Source organism: Hippoglossus stenolepis, chromosome 4 (genome assembly GCF_022539355.2).
Source record: "Hippoglossus stenolepis isolate QCI-W04-F060 chromosome 4, HSTE1.2, whole genome shotgun sequence".
Lineage (NCBI taxonomy): Eukaryota > Metazoa > Chordata > Actinopteri > Pleuronectiformes > Pleuronectidae > Hippoglossus > Hippoglossus stenolepis.
Genome location: NC_061486.1, coordinates 26,499,761 through 26,526,322, shown reverse-complemented (window position 1 = coordinate 26,526,322; position 26,562 = coordinate 26,499,761). Strand labels below are relative to the sequence as shown.

At 40.7% G+C, this 26,562-nt stretch overlaps 2 protein-coding genes across 4 annotated transcripts in view; one reads left to right on the top strand and one right to left on the bottom strand.

Moving 5' to 3' along the window:
* LOC118106101 (chloride channel protein 2) overlaps positions 1-17,631 on the top strand; it is a 148,419-nt gene extending 130,788 nt beyond the window's left edge. For all 3 annotated transcript variants that reach the window (XM_035154358.2, XM_047339589.1, XM_035154357.2), the window contains 4 exons: positions 4,702-4,740; positions 6,027-6,131; positions 11,172-11,258; positions 13,676-17,631. In XM_035154358.2, the coding sequence (XP_035010249.1) occupies positions 4,702-4,740; positions 6,027-6,131; positions 11,172-11,258; positions 13,676-13,870 (426 nt within the window). In that variant the 3' untranslated portion in view covers positions 13,871-17,631. The remainder of the gene's footprint in view (positions 1-4,701; positions 4,741-6,026; positions 6,132-11,171; positions 11,259-13,675) is intronic.
* A 2,264-nt stretch (positions 17,632-19,895) lies between these two features.
* LOC118106104 (heat shock protein beta-7) lies at positions 19,896-25,712 on the bottom strand. Its single transcript, XM_035154364.2, has 3 exons — positions 25,287-25,712; positions 23,060-23,220; positions 19,896-20,496 (listed from the first exon to the last, which is right to left on the bottom strand). Exons 1-3 carry the CDS (start codon positions 25,531-25,533, stop codon positions 20,305-20,307), a joined length of 600 nt encoding a protein of 199 aa, XP_035010255.1. The 5' UTR covers positions 25,534-25,712; the 3' UTR covers positions 19,896-20,304.
* Between the last annotated feature and the right edge of the window lie 850 nt (positions 25,713-26,562).

The window sequence follows — 26,562 nt, the reverse complement described above, 5'->3', positions numbered from 1 at the left end:
ATAATGAGCTGAGTCGTTGTGACATCTGGAGCCGAACTGCTGAGGCCAATTACACACATTTCAATGTTTTTGGCATCCAGGTGCACTACATTTATGGACATTCTGTTATGAATGCTAATGTCAGGGTGTCCCGGTGGCTCACATTGGTACAGCATGTACCACATAGCAAGGCTGAGTCCTACCACAACCGTTAAGGTTTGAATCCAGCCTGGGTCCTTTGTTGCAAAATGTCCTCCACCACAGAAAATGCTGTCTTTCTATTGTTCAGAGTAGAAATAAAATATATGCTCGTATTGTCACCATAAAATTGGAAGTTTACATTGCCGCTTGTACCTTCTTAGACAGTTGTGATGTAAGTGCTCAATTAGTTTTCTGCATCACTAAAATAAAAAATGTTGCACCTCACAAACTATTAGTTGTTGCTAGATGTTTACACCTTGTAACTTACACTTAGAGTAGTCATGTGGCCCATTTAGATTAAATAATAATTTGGGCAATGGAATATATCAGTGTTGTGTGGATCCATCACCGAAACAGTCCACATTCAAATAATAAAAGAGATAACAGTAGAATATACTCTTTTTTTTTTATCATACAGAAAGGTGACTTTCTTTTAGAATCGTAATAGTAGGCAGTGATTATTTAAATCATCATGGACAGTGGCTCCATTCAAATAGTCTTTCAGGTATCTGAAAGCAAGGATATTCAGAGGACTGGATTTCTCCTTTACCTGAATATTTTCAGACAACACAGAAGAGATACTCAGGAGAGAGTGAACCTGTATAGAGAAGATGAGTTTGACATGCTGTCTGTAATTTGTTTGAGGTGGAACGGATTTGATGCCTCATGTCTGATACTCTCGGGGTGAGGAAGTCACTGCAGGTTTCAGAGTGTCAATGCAAAGATTCACGATATTAAGAAAAGCTGTGTCACTCAGATACTCTCATGTGTAGTCGGTGATTTGAACAGCGCTCCCCATTTTAAAATACCACATCATTTTCATCAAGATACACTACCCACCATTTCACACGTTTCACATCGCAGCATCGTTTTTGCACACACCACTGTGGTTTGAACAAAGTCATTAATGCTATTATTTCACAATTGCGTTAACTCTCTGCAATCCAATCAGATACACAGACAGGCCAATAATGGAACGTGAAAGCAATAAGCAAAGAGAGCATTGCCTGCACATGAGTGATAACTAATGATTGCTGCAATGTTCCCCTGTTGCACCATGTAACATGTGGTAAAGGCAGCAGTTAGACAACAACAGACTCTAAAACGAGCATCTTTTCTCACTGAAAGTTATACTGATAGAGACAGAGCAGGGTCTTAATGATACGGGGGCTATTATCAGAAAAGTCTTAAGACAATAATACAGACTGCTTCCAATGTGCATTGTACTGAATTAAGAGCTTGAACAATGTTAACTACTCTCACTACTCCCGTATTAGATAATCTGTGTTCTTTGTGTATTTTTAAAACAGAGTATTGCATGTGGATCACATCACAGATTCATACGTACTTTTTCTCTTACATTCAGCTGATACTGATATGTTGCAGGAGGTTGTAACTATACTTGAAAGACATTAGCTAAAGACAGTTGGTCCTGCAGCAGTACGACCCATCGGTTATCGTCTGATGATGAATTAACCTCTGAGAGCAACGGCAAATATTTGGGGCTTCTAGTGTAGAAGATGGAGATCTGGGCCAAATCTTCTGTTCACCGCACAGTGTTTACTGTCCAATTAGTCTCTTTTATCACTCAAGTCGAACGTTCTCTACACACAACACAAACAGTGATACTTTTTGTACGTGTTTTAGATCCAGATGACATTTTGGCTCATCTCTGTTAACAGCTATCTGCTCGTGAATGCAGATAAATTCAAAAGCTGATCGCCGATGAATTTAGGTCAATGTGTTCTGTCTCTTTTTCTCTCCACATAGACCGTTTACCTGCAGGCAACGTGATTGGTCAAACTAGAAACGGGCTACAAATCTGTCCTTCTCCGTCCCTGTCTATAGAGATAAAACAGACAGTGATACTGCTAATACACCCAGCAACTGTAAAAGAATACACATTACAATAAGTTCAAGAACTTATTTGTATCATGTACTATTCAGTGGTATCCTGCAATGCAGATGTTTGTGGTTAGTTTCCCTTGGCCTTATGAGTTATTTGTCTCTGAGATTCCTGCTGGCAACCCACTGTAATGTAATTTAGTATGTGCTCCTCAAAGCATTAAAATACTTTGAAGTCTCCTCACTGTGAACTCAAATTTGCACAGATAATCGTGGTTACCAGACCCAGTATCCTCATGACTATCTAACTTTGCCTGTAGCGCCAACATTAGCTTATTTGTTATGGCAATTTCTTAGATCTTGGATGGATTGCTATGACATTTTGGATAGACCTTCATAGTCCTCAGAGAAAAAAACTAAAAAACTTTGATCCCACTTACATTTCACATGGTGCCATCACTTTTGTCCAAAAAAGCAATTTTTCACACAGAACAAGGAATATTTTTGCAACACTCAGTCAAGCCTCTCAGAGCTCTCTGATCTACTTTTTTGTTGTTGATTTATGAGCATTACTTTGTCAGCACTTACAGATACATTGTTTTGAATGCTGTGCATGAAGCAGTCTAACTTTGCTGATTAAGTTCAATTCACTTCCATTGTGTTGGAACAGCTGCAGAATCGAAAGACGGGCATACTTCAAAGCCTGCCCACATAAAGCTGAAACTCTCTGCATCCCTGAAAAACTGTGATGTAGTATGTTATCTAATCCTGGACAAACTGACCCTGTGAACTGACCAGGGGCAGATTTTAGAATAGAAGAAAGTATGCTAAGCTTTCCCTTCAGCAGAAATTGAAAGTGTAAAAAAAGTCCTCACCATCAGCCCTTCAATCTACTAACACAATGGAAGTGAATCTACTGTAGCCAGAATAAAGAGGGGACTGTCCCAGAGAGGGGGCTCATCTTCATCCAAACTTCCACAGTAATACTCTTCAAAATAGCTTTAGCTGACTTCACAGTCCTACAGTTTGTGTGTGTGATGCAGCGGTGTGGTGGATTGTTCCCTGCTGACCCAGTCTTGGAGGGTTGCCACTGATTGGATGATCTGGTAACCGGATGGAAGTAAAGATGGATCACTGCAAGAGGAGGGAGGGAAAGTAAGGGAAGGGAAGCAGACCTTTCTAATCTTCGTCTGGTCACAGAAACAGCACAGCAAGCATTACAGCTTCATCAGACTTTTGTCAGCACTCTGCACCCACACACACACTTGCCACTGATTCAAATCTCATTTGAATATGCCCACACAGTTCCTCTGATTTCACTGTCAGTCACATTCAGACTCACAAACTTTACTCACTGCACACACATTCACACACATGCCTGCGCACACGCACACACATTTCTACCTCACTCATGTATCCAGAAGCAGAGATTTGTTCTCTTAATAGAGCAGCTAATCTCTCTGAAAGCACCTATTTTAAACACTCTCTCTCTCTCTTTCCCCACCTCTCCATCTCCCTCTCCCTCTCTCTCTCTCTCTTTCCCCACCTCTCCATCTCCCTCTCCCTCTCTTTCCCCCTCTCTCTTTTTCTCTGTCTCCGTCTTAGAAAAAACACCTCCTTCCGCAAGCAACACACACATGAAGTGATTTGATCTTACCATCTTTCTTTAATTTACATTTTGACCCTGGAACAACAGTGACTCTTGGTGACATTCAGAGTGCCCTTATGTTGTGTGACAAGCAGAATGATCAGTGAGACAGCAGTGATAAAGTGCCGTGTGTGTGTGTGTGTGTGTGTGTGTGTGTGTGTGTGTGTGTGTGTGTGTGTGTGTGTGTGTGTGTGTGTGTGTGTGTGTGTGTGTGTGTGTGTGTGTGTGTGTGTGTGTGTGTGTGTGTGTGTGTGTGTGGATTTGCATATGCCTGTTTAATTTGTCTCATCAACTCCAGGCACTACTGGCCTCTGCCTGCTTAATGCTACAGTAGGCCACCTCTTTGCTTCCCTTCGGCAACAGTTTCTAGGGTTACCGACAAGTCAGCCACCACAGCGATAAGGATAAATGAGCTCAGGGCTCCCATCTGCCCCTGGGTCACACACACACACTGCCTCTCTCTCTCTGTCTCTCTCTAATACTCGCATGCAGATGTGCGTCATTCCTGAGAAGATAAATACCTTTACTCAGGCACATGACCAAACACTTTAAAATAATATTTCACAGCCCATCACACTCATAAAGAGTTGCATACACACGCCGTGGTGACGTTCTGCAGTGTTCTCTTTGCCTCTGAGTAAAGAACAGGGTTGCGAGTCTGACTCCAGCATGTCAAATTGTGTCAGCTTGTCAGTTATCACGCGGCAGATCCGTGATTATAATGATCAGCTGTTCTGACATCTCATACATCACATCCCCCGCACTCATTAAATGTACTGTAGTCGCGCTTTCAGTCGCTCATTCCATTTCAGTCCATCAGTCTCAACACTGTGGCACCGTAGAACGTTTATGATGTGATGCATGGGTGATAATGTCTTTTCAATGTGTCCTTTTACCACAACTGAAAAGTACAAGTCAATGTTTATTCAGATAATAAACTGGACAACATTGTTTACTATTTCATCACCGCTCATGTATTTGTGTGTGTTTTCTGTACTGACTAATCTCCCATTCCTCACTCTGTGCAGGATGATGGAGATATGGAGGACGACATGACCATTAGAGAGGTAAGATGGACGGTCCTAATCGATGTGTTGGTGAAATCATGAAGAAAAAATGTATGTTTGCCATTTACAAGCTTATGAGGTTCAATAATGAAGGTTTCGAGGAAATGTTGATTTGATTTGCCATGATGATGTGACTTCTGTTTCCCAAGAAGAAGAAGAATATGCTGGCACCGCTGTTGTTGGGGTCTAGATTTGGATGTGGATTAATATAAAGGCTTCAGACCCCTTATGATTAAGTGAAATTCTTTTTTTCATATAGAAAAAAGAAAAGTCTCCTCTTCTTTGGTTGAGTGAAGAAGAGGAGAATCAACCAATCTTTTCAAAGTTTTTATTGGGAAAAAGTGTGATAACACAAATGCATCACTGCCACCATGACTATTTCTGATGCCAGATTGCCTGAAACAAGTTTGTGTTTATTTGTCCTCCGCTGTGTAAAGGCCTTAAGAAAAAGATAGAATATGACAAAACTTATTTTTGATAACTGTTATCAAGCACATTGGATAGTTGGTATCCATCTTCCAAACCGTTAGATTTGTTTCACTTATACCTCAGCCTGCACATGATGCCATAACGCTCTGACACTCCCTGCTTTTCGGATTCCTCAATATCCCAAGACAGAGAGATTACCCTGGAGTCTTATATTTTTGGATATGACATCATTCATAATTCATCCATCAACAGCACCTCTCATTTCCTCTCTGTCAGCCGCACATTCCTCACATTTTCCACCTCCATCCCCTCTTTTTTCTCCCACTATCACTCATCATTCACCGCTCAGGCAGTATGTCTAGCGTGTCATCGCGTCTCACTACGTCTCCCTCTCTGGTTCGCCATTCACCTTCCCCACAGTTCTTCACGTTGTAGGTCCCATATGATTTATAGAGTCATTCAGTGTAATGTCCGGTCCATTGATTGTCTATCAGAGGGAGGTGATTTGTTAGGAGGTGGTTTGGGATTATTTGATGCCTGACACCAGACATAAAGACGTGTCTGTTAACAACTGCTACACAATCTGTCACTCAGTTTATAGTTAGTCAGAAAAGTGAATGTTTGGCCAAACAAGCCAAGCTGTAAAACTGTCAGTCAACATCTTATTAAAGATGAAATTTAAGTCAGTTTCATCTCAGATCAGATGGTGCAGTTTATTTGATTGGTGAGTTATGAATTAATCAACATTTCAGTGGCTGTTGAAGGGGACTGATCTTGTGTTCCTTTTTTTGTTGTTAAACGTTCAGTGATGTTTTATTTTCATCACCCGTTCCTTTGTTCCTCTGTGCGTCATTCAGATTGCAGAGTGGGAGGAGCAGCAGCTTGATGAGCAGGTCAACTTCAACAACTGCAAAATCGACCCCGCCCCATTCCAGCTGGTGGAGCGTACGTCACTGCATAAGGTATGACTGTAAATACAGATGTTCAACGTTGCGTGCGTGTGCGTGTGCGTGTTGGTGTGCGTGTTGGTGTGCGTGTGTGTGTGTGTCACTCATGACTCTGATTTTGATGGATTGTGATTCCTGTTGTATAACACCTTCAATTATGGGATCATGCACATCAGCACTACCTCTCAAGGCCAAATGCCAAGGCAGTTCAAAATAATTTACATTAAGTCAGAAATTGACAGTCAGCAAGATACATAAGAAACACAAGACAAAAAAAGTAAAGACACATGATATGATTTAAAATAGTGAAATGAAACAGATTATATTGATAAAACAGCAGAACAGCATCAATACAGTGTTAGATATCAATATTCTAGGATTTAATAAAAGACAGAAAAGTTGAGTAGGAGTAGACTTTCAAAAAACTATGTTGTGTGCTGAAAGCTATTAATAGCCATAGTTCTAGATAGTTTTTGTTTGCTTGATGTGTAATTACAAAATGATTGCAAGCAGATCATTATCCTGCAATAAAGAGGATTTATCTGACCACAATGATACACTTAAAGTCAGAGATAAAGTTATTTTAAGTTATGGTGTTTTGTAAAACATATAAACTAACTGCTGGAATAAAAAGTTTATTTGCATAACCAATTAACCCTTTAAACTACAGATGTACCAATCCAATAACTATATCGGATATTGGTCCGATATGAACTCAGCCAGCTTGATTGGTAATGTGACAAAAGGTGGATGTGTTACATCATGCATCGGCTGTGTGTCAGTACACCCTACACAGGCAAGTTCACAAGAGACCAACACTAAGCAGCACAAAAATCAACAAAGTGAGCAGTCATCTTTATGATTAAATGGCCGATATAGAATCAGTTTTATTCCACTACTACATTCATCAAGTCGCCGGCTTAGCATTAGCTTGTAGCAGGAGCAGTCCAGCAGTAAGCTTGTTAATTCCAGAGCAAAATGCGCAAAAAACAAGGTCCACAAACCCCCCACATAATTCGTACTGATTTAAACTTCTCTCAGTTTGTTTGTAAAGAAAGAACAGGTGCAGCATCATCTGTATAACATGGTCCACTTCACTTGAATTATATTACATATTCATAGAGCTTTGCTTACTACGAACAGTTCATGAATATTCTAAAGTGCTACTGGCCTGTGGGTGGAAGAGTCCACGGTGGAAGGTTAACATCATTCATCAATTACATCTTCAGCATTTTCACAATAGAAAACATTTCTTCTCACACTGAAAAGGTTTTGTATTACATGGAACTTGAATTGTATATCTGAGGCAAACTTGGTTTAATACTTCAATTCTCCTGGTTCTTCTGTTGTTACCTTGAAGGAACATGTGTAGAATTCATTGACACTTGTCCCCTTGGTCCTTAATAATCACAAAGAAATGCCTAAACCCAATCCTTATCCTTAAACCTAAACCTAATTCTTATTTTGGGGCAGTCACCAATCTTTTGAAGTATTTTTTTATTTATTTGACTGGTAATTCCATTGTAGTTTTAATGTCACGGTGACTATTGAAAGTGTCATTCATTGAGATAAGGGACTGGTCTTGTTAGCCCAAAATAATAAGCCCTGACTAGACCAGTCCCTTATTGGCAGCTATCATGTTACTAATATCTCAGATAATTGCTGGCTGCTAAGGGGCTAGACTTGCCTAATAGGACTCTGGCTTTAGTTCTTAAAAACTTCACATACCCACACAGTCACTCTTCCTACCAAGCAAGCACACAAACACCCACACTGACTTTCTTGCCTGCCAGCGGCTGTGGCAGCGCCTAACGTCTTCCATTCATAATGCTACCTGCGCTGCCCCACCCCCTCTCCATCTGTTGTCCACTGGGTTCTATGTGAATACTCTTTAAACATTTAAGAGAGGGATCCTGCACCAATCCATCTCGCTCCCCTTCCTCCACTGCACACTGCCAAAAGCCAATACCACGCACAATCTCCTTCAGCATATTAAACACCCCCCTCCACCGCTGCCGTCGCTGTGTACAGGCATGTGTGTGACTGTGTGTGTGTGAGAGTTATTCTTTCTGCATCTGAGCCCCACTCTCTTTGTAAGGCCACTCTGAATCTGGCCACCATTTAACCAATGCCGTTTACTCTTCTTGTTGTTGTGCATTTGTCTGCAGGCCCTTTTGTAAAAGACAAATCTGATATGTGGAATATTTACATAACAATATGTTGCTCTGGGTTTTTGCCCATCAGCCGCTGTCAGTTCATTTGAAGTAGTGGTTAACAGGAGTCAAAGCAGCCCTCACTTCCATCATTTTCCTATTCCTCAGGAATGTTTTGATCAAATTAGTTAGATTTAAAAAAACAAACTAAATATCATAGTGTTGGTTCACTCAAATAACGAAATACACAGTAAAGTTTTGAGTTATATAACTTAATAACTCTGGGACGTGATTACTGCAGACAGTGTTTTAATGACGGAGGTGGAGAGCAGTTTGCAGTTTGGCCCCAGATCTCCCATAGGTTTAAAGATATATGTAGTAATTCTTGATTAAATTATTTAAAAATCACCTATGTTATATATTTTTGGGACTTATCTACTTACATTAGGTAACAGGACATTTCTTTTGGTCACCTTTTAATTTGCATAATTTCTCCTTTACCTCTGGCAAGCTAGTTAGCCAGTTTTTCTTCCACTGTTTGTATTGGTCACTTGTGAAGTATCATGATTAATTACTGTCGTTTGCTGCTTAACAAGAATAAGACTTTAATACATTATCTCATACATTTTTATTGGTGAAGAAAATAACTGTCAAGATGCCATGCTGCTTCGCGACATCATCAAACTAGCTCTTTTGTTATTGATTTGATTGAGAGACCTCTAGTGGCCGAAGTTACATAATTGTACATTGAAACTGGAATGACACCTGATTAGTGTCAAAAGCATAGAATATAATTCCCGTATTTTTTGAATTTCATTGGAATATCTGGTGACCCCTCAGGCCCCGTGTGGAAACGTCTGCATTTTTTATGTTTGTCCAGTTATTTGTTCACTTTTTAAATATATTTATTCCTCCAATGGCGCTGAGACAAATAGGTGAAAAATGAAACTCATATCTGTCTGAGATTTCTTCCTTCAGTCAGATACAACTGAGGGTAAGAGGACGTCATTTGTCGCACCTTAAGGTTTGAGAGATTCGAGTGAAAATTAAGGAGCAGAAAGAAATTATCAATGTCCAATCCTTCATTTGAATCTAGTTCAAATAAAAGGTGTTGACAGTGTGTTCTGTGGATTATCCAGTGTGACAGTAACGTCATCTCAGGAAATGGACTTTTAGTGGATGCGGAACAGAAACTGTCATATATATATATATATATATATCTCCCCTTGAAGTGTAGTTTTTATAGTGATAGGGATTAAACTGCTAGATATAACTAGATATGTTAATCAGTGGGCTTAAGACGCAGTGTCAACCAAAAAGTGAATAAGTATATTTATTTTTGTCAAGCCCTTATTCGTTGCTATGACCACAAAATTAATTTATTTACACACACTATATTGGGACAGTGTCTTGGAGAGAAAATATATCAAAACCTACAGGGAAGAAACAAAATTTTATTTTGTAATTTGGGTGATTTGACCCAACAGTACCCATTTTAAGAATTCATGTGTAATGATTGAGATGTAGTGTCTGGCACTGGCGTTGTTCCTTTCAAATTAAGACTACATTTCCCATAATTCCCATTCCTGTGCGTTTTTCAGTTTAAAGAGGACAAACACTGTGTACGAGTTCAGTGTCAAATGTAACAGAGGTTGAAGCCTGCTGGTGTGAGTCTGTATTGTCTCTGATTACATGATCAGTTGATTCTAAAACACTGTTAATAGCATTTTAATCAGTTTAAGCAGTTGAAATAGATGAATGGTTTGAAATGGAGAAGAGCCGACACTGTCCCCAGAGCAGCTACAATATCCTCCTGTGGGGGAACTCTTTGAGGGATTACATTACAGCTGGTCATTGCCTAAAAACACTTAACAGTGTTTTCCTTGGCACAGCTTCTGCACATTGGGATCAATTTCAAATGTCCCAAATGTCTGTTCTGGCTAAGCAGAAAGTCCCATTAATCACATAAAGGGTCTAAAACAAACAAACAAAAACAAACTGTTGGCATCAGTCCTGCAACCTTTCTGCTCTGCCACTTAAGTTTTTGACCTCCTGATCTTTTTACTTTTAGCTGCACGCTGCCTCACTCCCCTGCGGTAACTGTAGTGGTGAAGATGAGATTAAATCAAACTTTGATGACTCTTGTGGGCAAACTGAGTGATTGCGTCAGCATATGCAGAATTAATGTATTTGTAAAGCAAAACAGAGTCATTGGAGCATAAAACCCCTTAATTTTTAACATACAAAATTTAAGAAAGACGTGATTGACACAATTGACAGTATTCACACAACCTTTTAAGCATTGTTGTTGTTTTTTATTATTGCACAGAAATGATTCATGTTGTTATTCAGAGACAAAGGATTTTATTCATCATGAGTCACATTCAGTAAACACAGATACAAAAAGGTTTGACAGTCGGCAGTTCTCAGAAACAAACAATTGTTATACTTTGATGTGACAGGCTCTCAGAGTTACCAGTTTATGGCCCATAACTAAACTAATGTAAAGAGTAAATTGGCTTCAGCGCTGTTGATTGAAATAGGTCCTGAAATGTATGATCCTTTTATACCAGAGATTGTGCTTTAACATTTACAATTTGAATCTGACCCTATTCATGAGACAGCTGTGAGGGTCATGTGGTCATCACTTTCACAGTCTCCTATCTGCAGCTGGAGTCTATACATCAGTACTAAACCTTAAAGATCCCTCCCAGATATTTTGTTACCCCTTTCCCAAAGTGATCACCATTAAGCTGAATGTGTGACTAGTTTAGTGAATCCATTGTGAATGAAGTTGTCATTGTTGGATAATGAATCACTGGTGCATTTCCCTAACAGAGCCTCACACTTTATCGTCTCTGGTTTGTTCTGCTTTCCAACCACCTGTGCTCTTCTCCTGCAGACCCACACCATCTTCTCGCTGCTGGGCCTCGACCACGCCTACGTCACCAGCATTGGACGCCTCATTGGGGTGGTTTCCCTCAAAGAGGTAAGAGTTTTCCTGATGAATTATTTAGTATTATCACATTATTATTATGGTGCACCTTTATGTCATCTCCTCATTTGTTGTTTAATGTTTCATAACTCATGAATCTAAATTAATATTTTTCTGTGACTGTCTTCATTCAAGCCTTATCTAAAAAGTCGTGACTGTCATTATTTATACAGGCAGCGTATTCACTGCTTTTGTCAAAACCACAGTCGGTACCATCAGCAGCTCTGTCACCGCGCTGTACACTCACACAAAGACATTTCAATCAACAGCGATTCCTCGTCCCTCTGCCTCTTATGTTGTGTGACAGACAAAAGGCTGCTTAATATTGCTGTCTCTCTCTGTTGTCTCTCTGCCCGTTCTCCGCTCCCCTCCTTCCAGCTGCACAGCTTCACAAACAACTGAAAACCCCTCACTCTTTGTGAATTGGCGAGGAAGTGGCGAGAGAATTGTTGCTAAGTGCAGCGCTGCCTGCTTGTCCCTGACATTTAGTCTTTTTTTTTTTTGTTCTGCATTCTACCAGCAGACAAAAAACCCCAGCAGAGGCAGATAAAGTGCAGCCTCTCAGTCTGTCACACACACAGAAACACTGTTATATCATGGCCTCTCTGGTCCATATAGAAGAGCAGAATCAAAGGGATGCTCTTGTGCATGATTAGAGTGTATTATTTCCACAGCATTCAGACATGATTCTTTATACAACATCTGTAGCACCCAAACTCTTCACCCTCTCCAAATGACAAACTTATCCCGGCCAAAAAGAAGCAATAGGAGATGGAATGACAGCGACATTATTTCAAATTCTTTAGGAGACTAAATAGTGTTTCTTTACACGTTCAAATGTAAGGATGTTTATTTTAGAGGCCATATACACTCAATCTAATTTATACATTATATTGCTACATCAATATTATTGTTATTATTATTATAGAGTTAAAAGTCCGGACCACATGTTAATGATTTATACAGTTCATCATTGTAAGTTCTGTATGTGGTGCTCACAGAACCACAACAGTACATAAGTGATATTAGGGTCATACAGACTGAAACACAAGCAGGAATCAAACCTCACTTTACCAAAGTGAAGCTGCTGTAGTCTCAACCACTTTTTAATCTCCTCTAACAAAGTGTGAGTTTGAACATTTCCAAAAGGCAGACTGCGGTATGTGCCGAGGCAGAGGCCGGTCTGATCCAGTGTGTGGTCATTTTTGATCCCCCATATATTGCTGCTGCTGTGTGTGGGCGGCACACAGAGATTAATGAATGTGGAGTCATTTCCGCCTCTCCTTTCTCTTCTGCTCTTATTCCAAAAAGTGTTTCCGAAAACGGCAGCAAATGTCACAGACACTCTGACTCACTTTCCGGTGCACCCTGCCATATGACCAAGACATCCCTTCATGACCAGCCCCCCATTTCATATGGGAAAAGATATTCCAGTTTGAAATAGAAAAAAACCCTTTGAACTCCTGACATTATTGTACACTGTAGAGCAAGGCTAGTGCAGTGTCAGGGTTAGCAGTTCCATTTCCACTGGGGCCACCAATGTCAAAGCTGTATGCAGCACAGTATAATACGGCTCTGTGGGCAGACCCCTGCACATAACTGGCACATTTTATGTATGAAACTGATTCAGACAAAAAAAATGATATTATCATTATTATTTTTTCCTTAGGGTTAGGTGGCAACACGCTTCTGGAGAGGGTCATAAATCCAGATTCTTGCACCACACATTTTGTCAGCACGATGATTTATTTGCATGTTTTAGACATTTTTGACAGTGTGGCTAAAAGCAGTGCATACCATTGAGTGTCTGAAGGCAGCACATACATTAGACTTAGACCTAATGGAGATGCGCCAAGTAAAGACCTGCTGCTGTACTCAGTCCACAGAACCCTGAAGCTACACCACCGCTTCTGCACAAAGAGCTGTTCACCGGGTTTATTCAAAGTTCAGTGAAGCTCGACTGTGCTCAGAACCCTGAACTGGAGAATCAGTTATCGTTGCCTTGTTGTCGTAATGGACAAATCATTTCGACCATGTTTTAAGCCTAAAAGTCCACCAGAAGTGGCCAAGCTAGCGGACGTTAGCATTTCCAACGGTCCCTGAATGCACATCGTCGGAAGACAAGAGCCGACATTTAGGCTTAAAACCTGATGTAAATGACGCCGTTTCGAGTCGAATTTAAATGTCGGGGCTCGACACTTGGATGACACCACAGGACCAGTACGGAGGCATGTTGTGGTTTTTCTGAAGCCATTAATATGAATGATTCTCGAGATTTGCCTTCCACATACAGACAGAACAGATTTCTGGAATTGGTAGTTGGGTGGGTGGGTGGATTTTATAATACTATAACCACAAAACATTTCCGATCTTTGGGTTCTTCTTTAACTGGCTTCTCTTTCTTCATCCAGCTGCGCAAGGCCATCGAGGGCTCAGTGACGGTGAAGGGTGTGAAGGTGCGTCCTCCTCTGGCCAGCTTCCGGGACAGTGGCACCAGCAGCAGCGAGAACGAGGCCACCGAGCTCCACAAGCTGTGGGACCGCCACAAGAGCATGTCGCTGCCCCGTGAACACACCCCCTCTGAGTCTGACGAGAAATCACAGTGAGGGAAAGTGGAGGAGGAGGAGGAGGAAGAAGAGCAGGTGGAGGAAGAGCAGGAGGAGTGAGGCATTAAGGTCTTTTAATCCCCAAAGCCACAAACATGCAAAAAAATAAAAAAAAAAAAATCCTCAGGGTTTAGGATCAATATTTAATTCTGGAAAGAGTTAGACTGCTGCGCCTGCCTCCTTAACTCCTCGTCACCTCCTCCCTCTCCCCATCTTCACGAACCACTCACTACTTTCTCCTAGAGCCTTGCACTGACCAAGCCAGACACTCAACAGGAGGGTGGAAACCAACTCAGCCTCAGCCCTGAATCCATTCTCCTCTTGGGAACCTACAGCATAGAGAATGTGGATTAGGAAGTCGGGGGTGGGGGGGACGTGTTGGTCAAATCCAACAAGGGACTGGGATTGGGCTGAAATCTTTAAAAAAAGGGATTATTGTTTTTTAGCTTGTGTATCTTAAGAGTTCAGATCAAAGTCTGCATCTGAAAGAGCGATCCTCAGAATGAGTCTTCCACTTGAGCCGAGAAATTCAGCAAAGATGACGAGGAAGAAAAATGTGTGTGTGTGTGTGTGTGTGTACTGTAAGTGTGTGTGTGTGACTTGTGAAAAATGTGAGCGTTCACGACGAAGGTAGCAAACGACTATTTCTTATATGATTTTGTAATTGCCTTTAGAACACATTTCAATCGGCTTGAATAATTTAATTTCTGACTGATCAGGGGATCTGGGTTTGATGTCTTTGTAAACCACACTGAAGTTTGAGCCACTGTAAAGCGTTGGACATGTGTAGGGACAGATGCCATAGTAATCTGTATTTTCCATTATTTCTGTTTTCCCTGAACTTCTCTTGTCTTCAGTAGGAGTGTTAATGGTGAGGTTGAGAGTACAGTCTATGCAAGCAGATGTGCCTGTTGGCAGCGGCCGAGGGACCAGCGACCCTTTTCATAATGCACACACTGCTCTCCTGCTGCAGCTACAGCCTTGTTTCACAAAAGACGCATAGAAGCGCGCACAAACATTACTGAGGCGATGCTTTCCGAGAGGGGAGGTTTTCTGCTTATCTATATATAGCTCTTAATAACCGTTCCAGAGAAGGTTGGGGGAGGACGGAGAGGGCAGGAAGCGAGGGAGGGAGGGATGGAAGGGAGCAAATGGAAGGCTTAAAGAATGAAGACATCATTGCCTAAGCAGCCACTCTGGTCCCGTTCATCAATCTGTCTTTGATCGCCGCGTTAGCTAACCCCTTATCGCTATTAGAGACGCCCCTTTCCCCACCAGCAGCAATATGATGTAGGGCTGAGGTAGACGCCAGTGTCTGCATGTGCAGCACGAGCTGACGATACAAAGGCAGAGTCCGCTTGATTAATGCTGACCGGTAGTCACAGTGAACTGAGGCATGATCCAGTTACATTAAGAACACTAAACAAAATCCATAACTGACCAATGACACTCAGAAATGAAGTCTAACCATTTGGAACTCACCCAGTTGACCAATGGGAGGCCCAACTCATTACTACAGACAAGCAGTACACTCCAGCTTCTAGCCCGGTGTGGATGGCGGTTTATTCCAGGAACTCCAGCTATAAATGTTTAGATGGCAGCACGGTTTCTGATTCAGCAAGTATCCTGACATGATAGACGACGTATAAGTACTGTGTATTTAAAAATTCATGTCCAGTGTAAAGCTTGATGCTCGTCAGCTCGACAGAAACACATTGATTTGTTTTCCCCGTCCTCCATCCCTTCACCCACTTCCATTTTTTACTGATCTCAGCTACTGATCCCACACACTGTACTTTCTTTTAAAACACTCCGATTTTCTTTGTATTTCTTATTTAATGTTTCTTTTTTGGACCAGGCAATGATGCCCTTTACTTCCCTCAGATTGTGCTGCTGTTCGGCTGCCTTAAAACCTCACTCATGGCCAGCTTCACTGTTGTTTTCAGCAAACGAGGCATGGACTTTACCTTCGTCCTGTCCTGCTTCATGCCAGTGAAATTTAAATACACACAGTTAGATTAGCATGGCTTTGCATGAAAAGATCATGATGATCAAAATGTACCAAAAACACAAGCTTGACAGACGAGTGAATGATGTTGTCTTACGTCTGCCATCTTGTGTCTGCATGTTATTATGTATCCTTACACTGTTTTTTCATTTTATACCTACAGCATCTGATTCTCTTTCTCTTTGATTGGCATCTTCCCCTCATCCAATGAGCTTTATCCGTTGTCTCTGAATTAAACTGGGGTTGGGGTCTGTGGGTTATAAGTGATACTTACAGATTAATATATTTAACATCATTCTTGTAATATAAAATCATAATTTAATGTCTTAACCAATCTGAAATTGTTGACTATTCTCTTTTTGAAAGAGATTTTGGGGTTTGTTATATGATGTTTGTTGTAGTTTTTTTTCACATTTGATGATTTTTAATGTTGGTTTTTATGCTGTCCCTTTTATGTTGTTGTTTTTTCTTTTGACGTGCTGTCTGAAACATTTCTGCTAAGACACTTAAGTGCAAATAACACTAACAGGGTGAAGGCTCACAATGGCTGCCTGATGGGAAAAGCAAAAGAAATGTAATTGTGCCACAAGGGGTGGTTGAATGTTGAAGCATGTGGTCTTTTAGCAACGTGTTCATTTCACAAGTGCCTGCATCACCTCCTCCTCTTTATCAGCAGGAATAAGAAATCGGCACCGAATAGTTTTCTAGTCGTGCACGTAGACGAGGCACTTTTCATACACATCCATACGAATGTGGAAGCAGGGTGGGCTGATGTGTCCGCGCAGTGTGCAGTTGTCACCATGGCAACCTGTTGTCATTGTCTCACGCACCTCTGCCCTCCCACCCACCCCTGACCGAGATCCACTCGTCTGATTTGGTTCTGTTCATTTGTTTGTGCTTCTCATCGATTTTCATTGTTCTGCCTTCCCATCCCTGCACGGACATTTCAGAGTGGTTCATTTCATTAGCTACCAGACAGATGTAGATTGAGGCAGATATATATTTATTAGTCTGTATTAATCCTACGTAGAAATTGTTGTTCTTCATGCTTTTTATAAATGATTGATTTGTTGGTAATCAAATTGTGCAATAACGGCTGTTCATCTCACTTTGTAACCCAGTTTTGATTCATGACGTGAATGCAAGATAACCTTATTTTTTTAAAGAAACCTGAAAAGTGTAAAAAGATGTATGTACAGTATACAAGGCGGACTGACGCTCAGACGGGAGCTCCTGTGTGATAAAGCCATGCTTGCTTTCAAGGGAAGGTTTCCCAGAATCCTCAGTAAAAGCTGTCAGAATCTCACTAATCAGCATTCAAATATTAAAGACACTGTTTCCTCCTTTAGGTGCTAAGTTTCATTTAGAGAAATGGCTTTGACTCCTCAGTTTGGCTTTTGGGAAACCTTCACCGTGAATCTGCTGCATGGACTGTAGCTGGCGCTCTCGTACAAGAACCACTTACTGTAAGCACTGATGGCGATTCAGTTTTATCACGCTCCCCGCTGCCCTCTGCCCTCTGCCTCAGTCTGAGGGATTTTGATAAGACCTGATCCTCACATCAGCTGTTGAGGGTTATCTGCTCCTTAGGACTCTTATAGGGACTGTACATTGTGCATACTGGAGGCCTCCACTACGGCAAACCCAGAGGGCCAAACCAGACAGAGCTTAACAAAATCCAGAGCTATTTTTCACACAGAAAAATGAAACATTGTTTTGTATATCAGGGATGAATAAATGAGATTTTAACGAACAAGTGATGATGACTTTTTTTATTATTATTTCCTTTCTTTTCCTCTTCAACAGCTGGAAAACACCCTGAGTGCTGTTTTTGTCTTCTACTAATACTTCAGACACATACTAACATCACAATTGTTTTCAAATGCTTTCATCTTGTCCTAAAACATCTTAAAGCAGTGAGAGTCGGATGTTTTATAAAACATTTGTTCCTATCCCAGCATTTTGATTGGATGAGAGGTCCTTCATAAATACTGCATTATTCATGTTATTATATTTTATTATTCTGACACTAATTTGATCTTTTCAAATCCATTGCTGAGATGTATTTCTCACTGCTGGAGCACACAGTTCTCAACAAAGCTTGTGTCTTTACCATATGAATATACAGCTATTTGTATATCAACCATACAGCAGACAAATGCTGTAGTAAACACTTCAATGTGTGTGTGAGTGAGAGAATGAGCTGTGGGTTCTACAGTATGTGTTCTACACAGTCAGCAATCAAAGGAATTGTCCATTCTTAATGTTCCTCTGTTTTCTAATTGTGTTTCAACCATTTACCATCAGTTCAGATGAAGAAACCGACTCTAGAGTAACAGGAGACCTCCACATGTTCACCAGCTAGTCGTAGTTATTATAACACTCATCAGTAGTGGAAGTAAGGTGACAGCTGCTGTACGTGCAACACTGGTAACACAACATGGTTGAACACTTACAAGTTTAAATATGAATGTAAAGATGATTTAAATGACGTATTAAACTTTAAAATTCTGAGCTTTTGGCCCAATAAAACTATTTTGTCCTTTTTTGTAGAACTCAACCAACACTTGCTCTGTGCACCTGATGCTACATGCACGCCATATATGATGAATGGAAATAGCAGGGATTCCTAAGTTGTATTGTTGCAGAGTTGGTTGTGTCATGGTAGACAATACTATGCAAACACAATCCTACTCCGATCTGCTATCAAAGCTCCCTCATGTCAAATGGCACATGATCACACCAGATTGGTGTTTTTTTGCAAAGACCAATAACAGCTATAGTGCATTGACAACATGCAGCAGGAAACATAAGTATTTAATTCAATTACATTTTCAAATCACAACATACATTATCTCAATACACTTTACATATCAAGGTAGCTTTAGAACTGGACCTGAAAGCAGACACAGAAGGGGATTGGTTTGTGAGTTAAGTCTCTTTAATGAAGTGCTGAGGCAGGCAGTTAACAAGCTGTGGCCGGTGGAGACTGAGCAGGCGATCCTGGGAGCTGGAGATGGGCAGGTTGGCTCTGGCGGTCCTGAGGCGAAGGAGGAAAAAGGATCACTAAGATGTTTCACTGGAAGCATTACAAAAAAAGATTTCACTAGAAGTTAGCTCGGCCTAGAGTGTGTACAGTAGCTCTTGTAGGGCTGCTGATTAGAGGATAGAGACCAGGTGTGGAACTCGTGCCACCACTGCCACACACACACACACACACACACACACACACACACACCTTAATTTTTCTGTTTTTCTCTGTGTGAATGAGAGGAGAGAATTCAGACTGCGATAGATAAATAGTCCAGTAGTGAAATCTTCTTCATCCCTCCTATATGATCAGTAATCCACTTTAATCTAAGTGCCAGCTAACAGCAGTAGCTATGTGACACTCAACCAGTTCATTCATATTCTGTTTGTGTGGTTTTTCAGCAATGAAGTTGAAACTCTTTGACAGTTTGCTCTCGCAGCTGTGTCACTTCTTATTAAACATGACTTTTGTACCTTAGACTGTTGGACTACTTTCCTTTGTATCAAACTCTGTCTGCATTAACGACACTTTTACCTGAGCCTTTGCCTGAGTCATTGTTCCAGCCTCTCTGGTAGAATATAGTGTCTAACAGCAGGACAGGGATGTAGTGGGAGACAAATTTGCAAAAAGAAAGAACTATTAAAATGAACAAAAGCTAATTACACTTTTGTTTGTAAAATGTGTATTTTTGTAGTTATAATTTATATAAGAAACTTTGCTTTACAGTACAAAGTTGTATATAGAATGAATTCACATGAACACAATGAATTGCATTAGTCAAATAAAATGATAGAGTGTGAACCGGTGAGCTAAGCTGAGTGTCTCACTTTCAGAGGGTTCCAGTAGTCTGTGATCAGTCACATTAAAGAGTTAAAGGCACTGTGTGTAGGAATTGTACATTTCTGACTTTGGCACCCCCTAGTGGTAGTAAAAATGGGATAGTGTGATAGATACATTTTTTACAAGAAAAGCCATAAACCCTCCACTAAACTTTTTTAAATAAATGTCCTTTTATTTCCTCTATCTACAATAACATCATGACATAATACACTTAACAATCTGCCAAGTAGATTTACAACAGATGACATCATCAATAAATGGAAAACGACAAACTGGTGCCAGCAAAAAGTCAAGGGGTCGCCACCATGGATATAAATGATAATACATTCATATTAACATTTAATGTCATGGCAATGTGATGAGCACTTGTTGAGATATTATCAATGTGTTGGACAAACAGATGGACAGACTTGGAGGACAGATATGATTTGTCATTCACAGACTGTATAAATTCTAGATCCATTATTGAATTGATAGGTGAGAGTACCTCACTGACAACTCCAAAACAAAGTAATAATGTAAAAAGAAACCATGAAAGTACTATGAGACTAAACATCAAAGATTAGCTTCACAGCGGTAGGTGGGATCACCCAGGGGCTCCGGCCCACTGAGCGCTGAGGACCGGCGGACACACACCACCAGGGTGCCATCAGGGTTTAGGGTTCCACTGACCGACAGGGGGTCCATATCCTCCGGGAACAAGGACTTATGGGTGAATGTGTCGCTGATGCTGCCATCATCCAATACCTGAAAGATACAGACGGAAAGTTAGTGGAGTTAGCAATGGAAGGACGGATGGACTTAGGAAAGCTGTTGGATAGAGTTACATGGACAGAGGAAAAGACAATGAAACGAAAGGTCAATGAGCACTGAGGGTGACAGCGGAAAGTGAGAAGAAAGGTGTGAGGGTGAGAAAAGAGGATGAGAACCAGTGAAAGAGAGGCGAGAGGTCAGCGCTGCTCAGCTGGTGAAGAGAAAGAAAAAAGAGAGGAAGAGGAAAATGAACCCTGACTAGTTGTCTCTGATGGGGTTCTTTCACTGTTACAGGCCTTTAAGTCGAGCTGAGCGGTCGTGGATTTTTGCCAAATTGTCTGCTGACCCCTGTTAAAAAGATCTCTCCTCACCGCAGCACACATATTCCCTCCTCGCTCCTCCACCATCTCACCTTTTAAACATGATAAATGTCAAACTGGGAGGGAGGAGACACTGAGCAAGCTGCAGCTTTTCTACTGCTCGACTCCCACAACATGTCTGACTCCAACATGAACAGGATATGTTTTCTGTTTGTTGGTTATTTATTTGATGATTAATTGATCAATATTCCACTTGTTGATTATGAGAAAGTCCTAATATCAATACCTGCAGTCATTTATAGTCATTAGCGTTTTGATGCTAATGACAACAAGTTCATCTTTAGTGATTATGATGAATTCTATTCACATGTAAGCTGATGTTTGCTCAGGCTCAGGGTCACAGTAGTTTTACAGGCTGGTCATAGACCAAAACCCTGGACAAAGAACTGACCGGATGATGGAGCCAGGAGAAAATCCCTAAAGTGACTGCAGTAAATCCACTGAATAGCTTACAACTACTACTTGTCTTCTTTTATATCAACAGTGTTGTGCATGAACACGTTCAATGAACACGTTCAATGAACACGTTCATATTTTTTCGTGAACGCTGAACTGAACGAATCAGTTTACAAACGGTGAACACTGCTTACACTCACATTTTACGACACTGTATTTTTTTTATCACCATCGTATAGGCCATCATGTGAAATACCAGGAACGAGTGGAAATGTGTGTGTGTGTGTGTGTGTGTGTGTGTGCGCTCCCAGACTCCTCAGACTGGGAACCAGTTGGAGTCTACACACACGCACACAGGCCCTGGGCCCCGCCCCGACTCACTTACACAGCGACGGACACAGTGAGAAGAGCAGAGCCCGTTAACATGAAGCAGCCGGTAAGATACTTTATTGAAGAACAGTGGAAACACAGAGTTCCCTCTATGATCCACAGCTGCTCAATGATCAGAAGGTTGCTTTGTACAGTGCTGGAGTTTCTGTGTCCTCCTCCACTCTGACCTGCTCTCACTTTAAAAAAAAAAGTGGCCAGCCTTTTGTGATCAGTATAAAAGGAGACGTGACGCACAGTCAGGACTCAGTGTTAAAGGGACCGGAGGATCTGGATTCATGATCCGACACCATCGATTTTTAACTAAACACATGGTCGTAAGTTTGTCACCTAAATCATCCCAATGAAAAAACGGAACAAATGAACGTGAACTAGTTCATTTTTGGAACCGTGAACTTAGTTCAAAATTTAAAAAAATTAATTAGGAATGCTAACTAGTTCATTTTCATCTGAATGAACTGAACTTTGAAATTATAATTTTTATTGTGAACTGGCAAAACACTGTATATCACCCATCAAACTGTTGATATTTCAGTCTGGACCAAAGGGCCTGGACTGATCACCACGCAGACATTGCAGTTAATAAAGCTTTCCCGCTGGCCTGAATACAATTTAGAGAAAGTTCAGATTCTACATTAGTTTGAGTAACAAAGAGGTATATTTTTTTATTACCTCCGAATAGGAAACAGCCAGTGACCGGAGACATTATGTCTTTTTGTTGTCGTCCATTGGTCTGTCATGATATCTCAAGCAGGGTTGAGGGGTTTTGTTGAAATTAATTTTTTTACTTGGACTCTAAGATGAACTGATTTGATTTTGGTGGTTGAAGGTCAAAGGTCCTGTTGAACATAATATCTCAAGTCTGCCATTACTGACATTTTGTCATATTTTAACCAGTTGTCACTTTAAATTGATCAGATTTCAGTTGTCCAAGGTCAAAGGTCACAGTGACCTCATATAAGTCTGGAAAAAAATGTATGTAGACTGAAACTACACCGGCTGGAGGTGCCTTGCAACTGCAGGGCAGTAGTTTTAGTTCCTTCGGATGCCTTAATAATTTGGTGGCCATCCACTGGGAGCCGAGGGTGATAACATTATGCCAAAGATATTCATATTCTGAGTTTGTTACACTTTAACTGTCCTCAGTGAAATGGTGACATTTAAAGATGTTGAGGGCTGTTAATGCTACAGATGCATCAGTCAAAACAGTCAAACAGACATGAGTACGATCACCATAAAGTCGGAGTCATTCAGTCATAGATGAACGTGATAAATGAGATGTGACTGTGTGTGTGTGAGCATGCTCACATGTTCACATGCTCACATGTTCACATGCTCACATGCTCACATGCTCACAACTACAATAAAACACCTCTGTTGACTTGTGCTCACACCTTCTCGGCGTGAATGACGACTTGATGTTTGTAGGCCATGAGCACAATGTCATGTGGCTCAAACTGGCTGACGTCAGCGGACATGTAGTAACTGTCTCCAAGACAACGTACCCCACCGCCGGCGCCGCTCTGACGACCTGTCACAGCGCCACACACAGGAGCTGCAGGGGAATAACATATTACAGGACATGCAGAGGTTTGAGGGAACATCCAGAGCAGTAAGAGGTTTACACAGTTGGTTTAGCAATGCAACTCAAAACATACAGCAATAAAAATAAAAATAAAGGAATATTATGGGAATGTTAAGAGGCAATATTTAATATGATCAAATGAAAAGTAAAAGAAATAAGAATTATTAGGTTATATATTCTTATTTAATATATGATATTTAAGGTTTTGGAATAGATTTATGATACATAGATGCAACTCTTTCTTTCTCAGTATGATCTCAATCAGTTATTTTAGTACTCACATTTATAATGCTGTAAGTCAGATTTTAAAAACGTTTTTCTAGTGTTTGAAATCAAATCAACTTTTTCTGCAATGTTTGCTGCTCAAATGGATGAATCGAGACTTGAAGTCCTCAAAAACCTTCTCCTGTTTGAAATGTCTCTACTTTTTCATACTCTGTGCAAAAATGTATTCAATCTTTGTGTTCCAAAACTTTCAGCTATTATACTTTATATATATATTCAAATCTTGGTTATTTTATGTTTTTGAACTATAGCAGTTTAGGTTTTGAGGTCAGAATAGGCTCCTATAGGAGATGCATCACATATTCACAAGGTTTTTTTATTTCATCACAACATTTTTCTCAATGTTAGTTATTTCACGCTGTTACTTCTGCCAATGTCAATTTCACATTTGTCGATTACATGACCCCAGTTGCCCAACATGATCACTAACTTTACAAACTGCAGTAGCTAGTAAAAGTTTACTTAGAATGAAACAAATTATTGCTCAGTTCTTTGGGTTGTTTTTGTATTTTATGTTCAGACTGACAATAACACAAAGGTCGTTCAAAGCCATAAGAGACTGAAGCTCATGTTTGGACGATAAATTCATTTTATTGCCAGTTTGAAATTTCTTATTTTATTCGATTTTTTTTTATTGTAAAACTTTTGACAGTCATAATCACCCATCGTATCATTTCATACTGTGCTGACATACTTAGATAATCCGATGTGTCAGTGAAATCATATTTTAAGCCTGACTATTGATTCTACTTTAATCTTCCTGTAGCGTCACCAGTAATAAACCCTTTTTTTTTATTGCAGTCCTGCTGTGTGCCACTGCAGAACTGTTTTAACACTTCACAAGATTCTTTTATATCAGCACCCACCTTTTCTTCTCTTTTTCATCGAGCTATTAGTTTTTTATGTGGCTCAGGAGACGATGTCTGGAGTCACACAGTCTCTCTCTCTCACGGCTCTGGCCCATCACTCTCTTTGAGCCACAGGTCTTTTTTCTTCTCTTTCCTTTCAATCAGCGATACACTGTAATGTGAGATACTCTACTAATGCCTCTTTCCTCTGGTGCATGCTGCCAAAGTGCCAATGAGCAGGGCATTAAAGCCTCAACTGCTTCTGAGCTGTTAATATAAATCATGTCGCTCAACTTCTTATGGAAGTTTTTATGTGATAATTACAGGAAAATGTACATCTTAGTTGCCATATCTTAGAATACCTATTCATACAAATGATTTAAAACCAAAAACTACAGTGTCACAGCAGTCCTATGATGAAATGGACTTGACACAGACAATAATTTGTGTTTATTTAATTTGAGGTTGACCACGAGATAGTGTTTTTATTAAATAATGAAGTTTATACATAAGTGTTTTGGCACATCTGGCTAAGTGGGATTTAATTCTGACATGTTGAACCTTAAACTTTTGTTTTGTAGAGTATGATTGTATCCCCCTCATGTGCATCAGGAAAATATCACATCAGCTACTGAATTAAATGTTTGAAAAATTCATTAAAATATTCCTGTTGTTAGGTTAATGGTCCGTCATTGTTGTATCAAAATGAATCATTATATTAATCTAACTTTTTAGCTGCAAGAAATAACCTAATGAGCTTTATAGTCTATACAGGCGCACAGTGAATTGGGATTTAGTTTCATGAACAAAAACATTTAGAAAACACCTGCTCTGACTTTTCTCAACTTGGGCTTAGCAACAGTAGCCATATGGGAAGAGGCTTAGTGAAGTCAGTTCCCTTACCAGCGTGTCCATAGGAGGATCTGTTCTGCCGGCTGAAGGGGGCCAAGCAGCTGGGTCCCCCGGGGCCCTCTTCTCCAAACAGACTGGAATGATCAGGGGAGTCGAGGAAGGGCTCAAAGAGCGGGTCCAGACAGTCAGATGATCCGCCCAGCGAGCCCTCGGACCGGTAGGAGCTGGAGCTGCTGTAACGTGACGAGGAGCGGTAGGACGAGGAGGATCTGCGGCTGGAGGATGTCACAGATGCCATAGCAGAGGATATGTAGTTTCCTGTCACACTTGCATACACAGCCTAACCAAACAAGACCTGTGTTCACATACGAACTCTCTTGTGCCCCTTTCGAATATATAGTCAGGAAATAGATTCAGAGAAGTGGATAACCAAAAGCTTTTCACCTTGCAGTTACTGCCCAGGGGTCTGTGTGGTGGGGTTTTTATAAAGTCCAGGTGCATTGTGGGTCACTAAAGCACTGCATGGCCTCTGTATTGTGTTCTTCCTTCAGCCATAAAAGGCAGTTTCCAACCACTGGAGCCAAGAATGTAACGGACAAAGTGATAAGGAGGAGAGCGCCCCTTCTTATTCAGACACACACACACACACCCAGTAGAGATAAGGCTGAAGGGGGCCTCTTGAAGATGCTTCTGGCGAGTGGTCCGAAATAGCAAAGTGGTGTAGTGGTCAGGTCGTCCGTTAGGCTGACCCTGCACACAATGTGAACACTTTATCAATAATGCAAGAGAAAATAGGCCATTTAAGTTCCTACCTGCTAATGGGATAACAGACACACTTAATGTTCAAATGTGAAAAGTTGAGTGCCTTCTGAAGGAACAGCTTCGAGGCTGAAATCACAAAAAAGAACTGTTGTATTGTCCTGATAAAAAGAGTAAATGCAGCCCAGACTGACCTTTACTCTTCTGCTTTAAAAGCTTTAAAGGCAGTGACGTTTGAAAACACAGGTGTCCACTGGGCTCCACCGTGTTTCAGCAATGACATTCAGTACTGACATATTAATACTTACATAGGTTATGTGTGTGTGCATGTGTGCTTTTCATTTAAGGCTGTGAAAAATGACGTTGAGCTGCACAACATGATGCCCTTCAGGACAATGTACTCATGGCAGGGACACTTAGTGTGTGAGCTCTAAAGCTGAAACAATCCAGTTAACACAAGCCGCATACATCAACATGTCAGCTCCACATCTATGTGTCCTTGTGTCAAATATTTTGTATTAATAAATCTTCTGCAGCGTATTTGAAAAGAATTCACTTATAGTATATA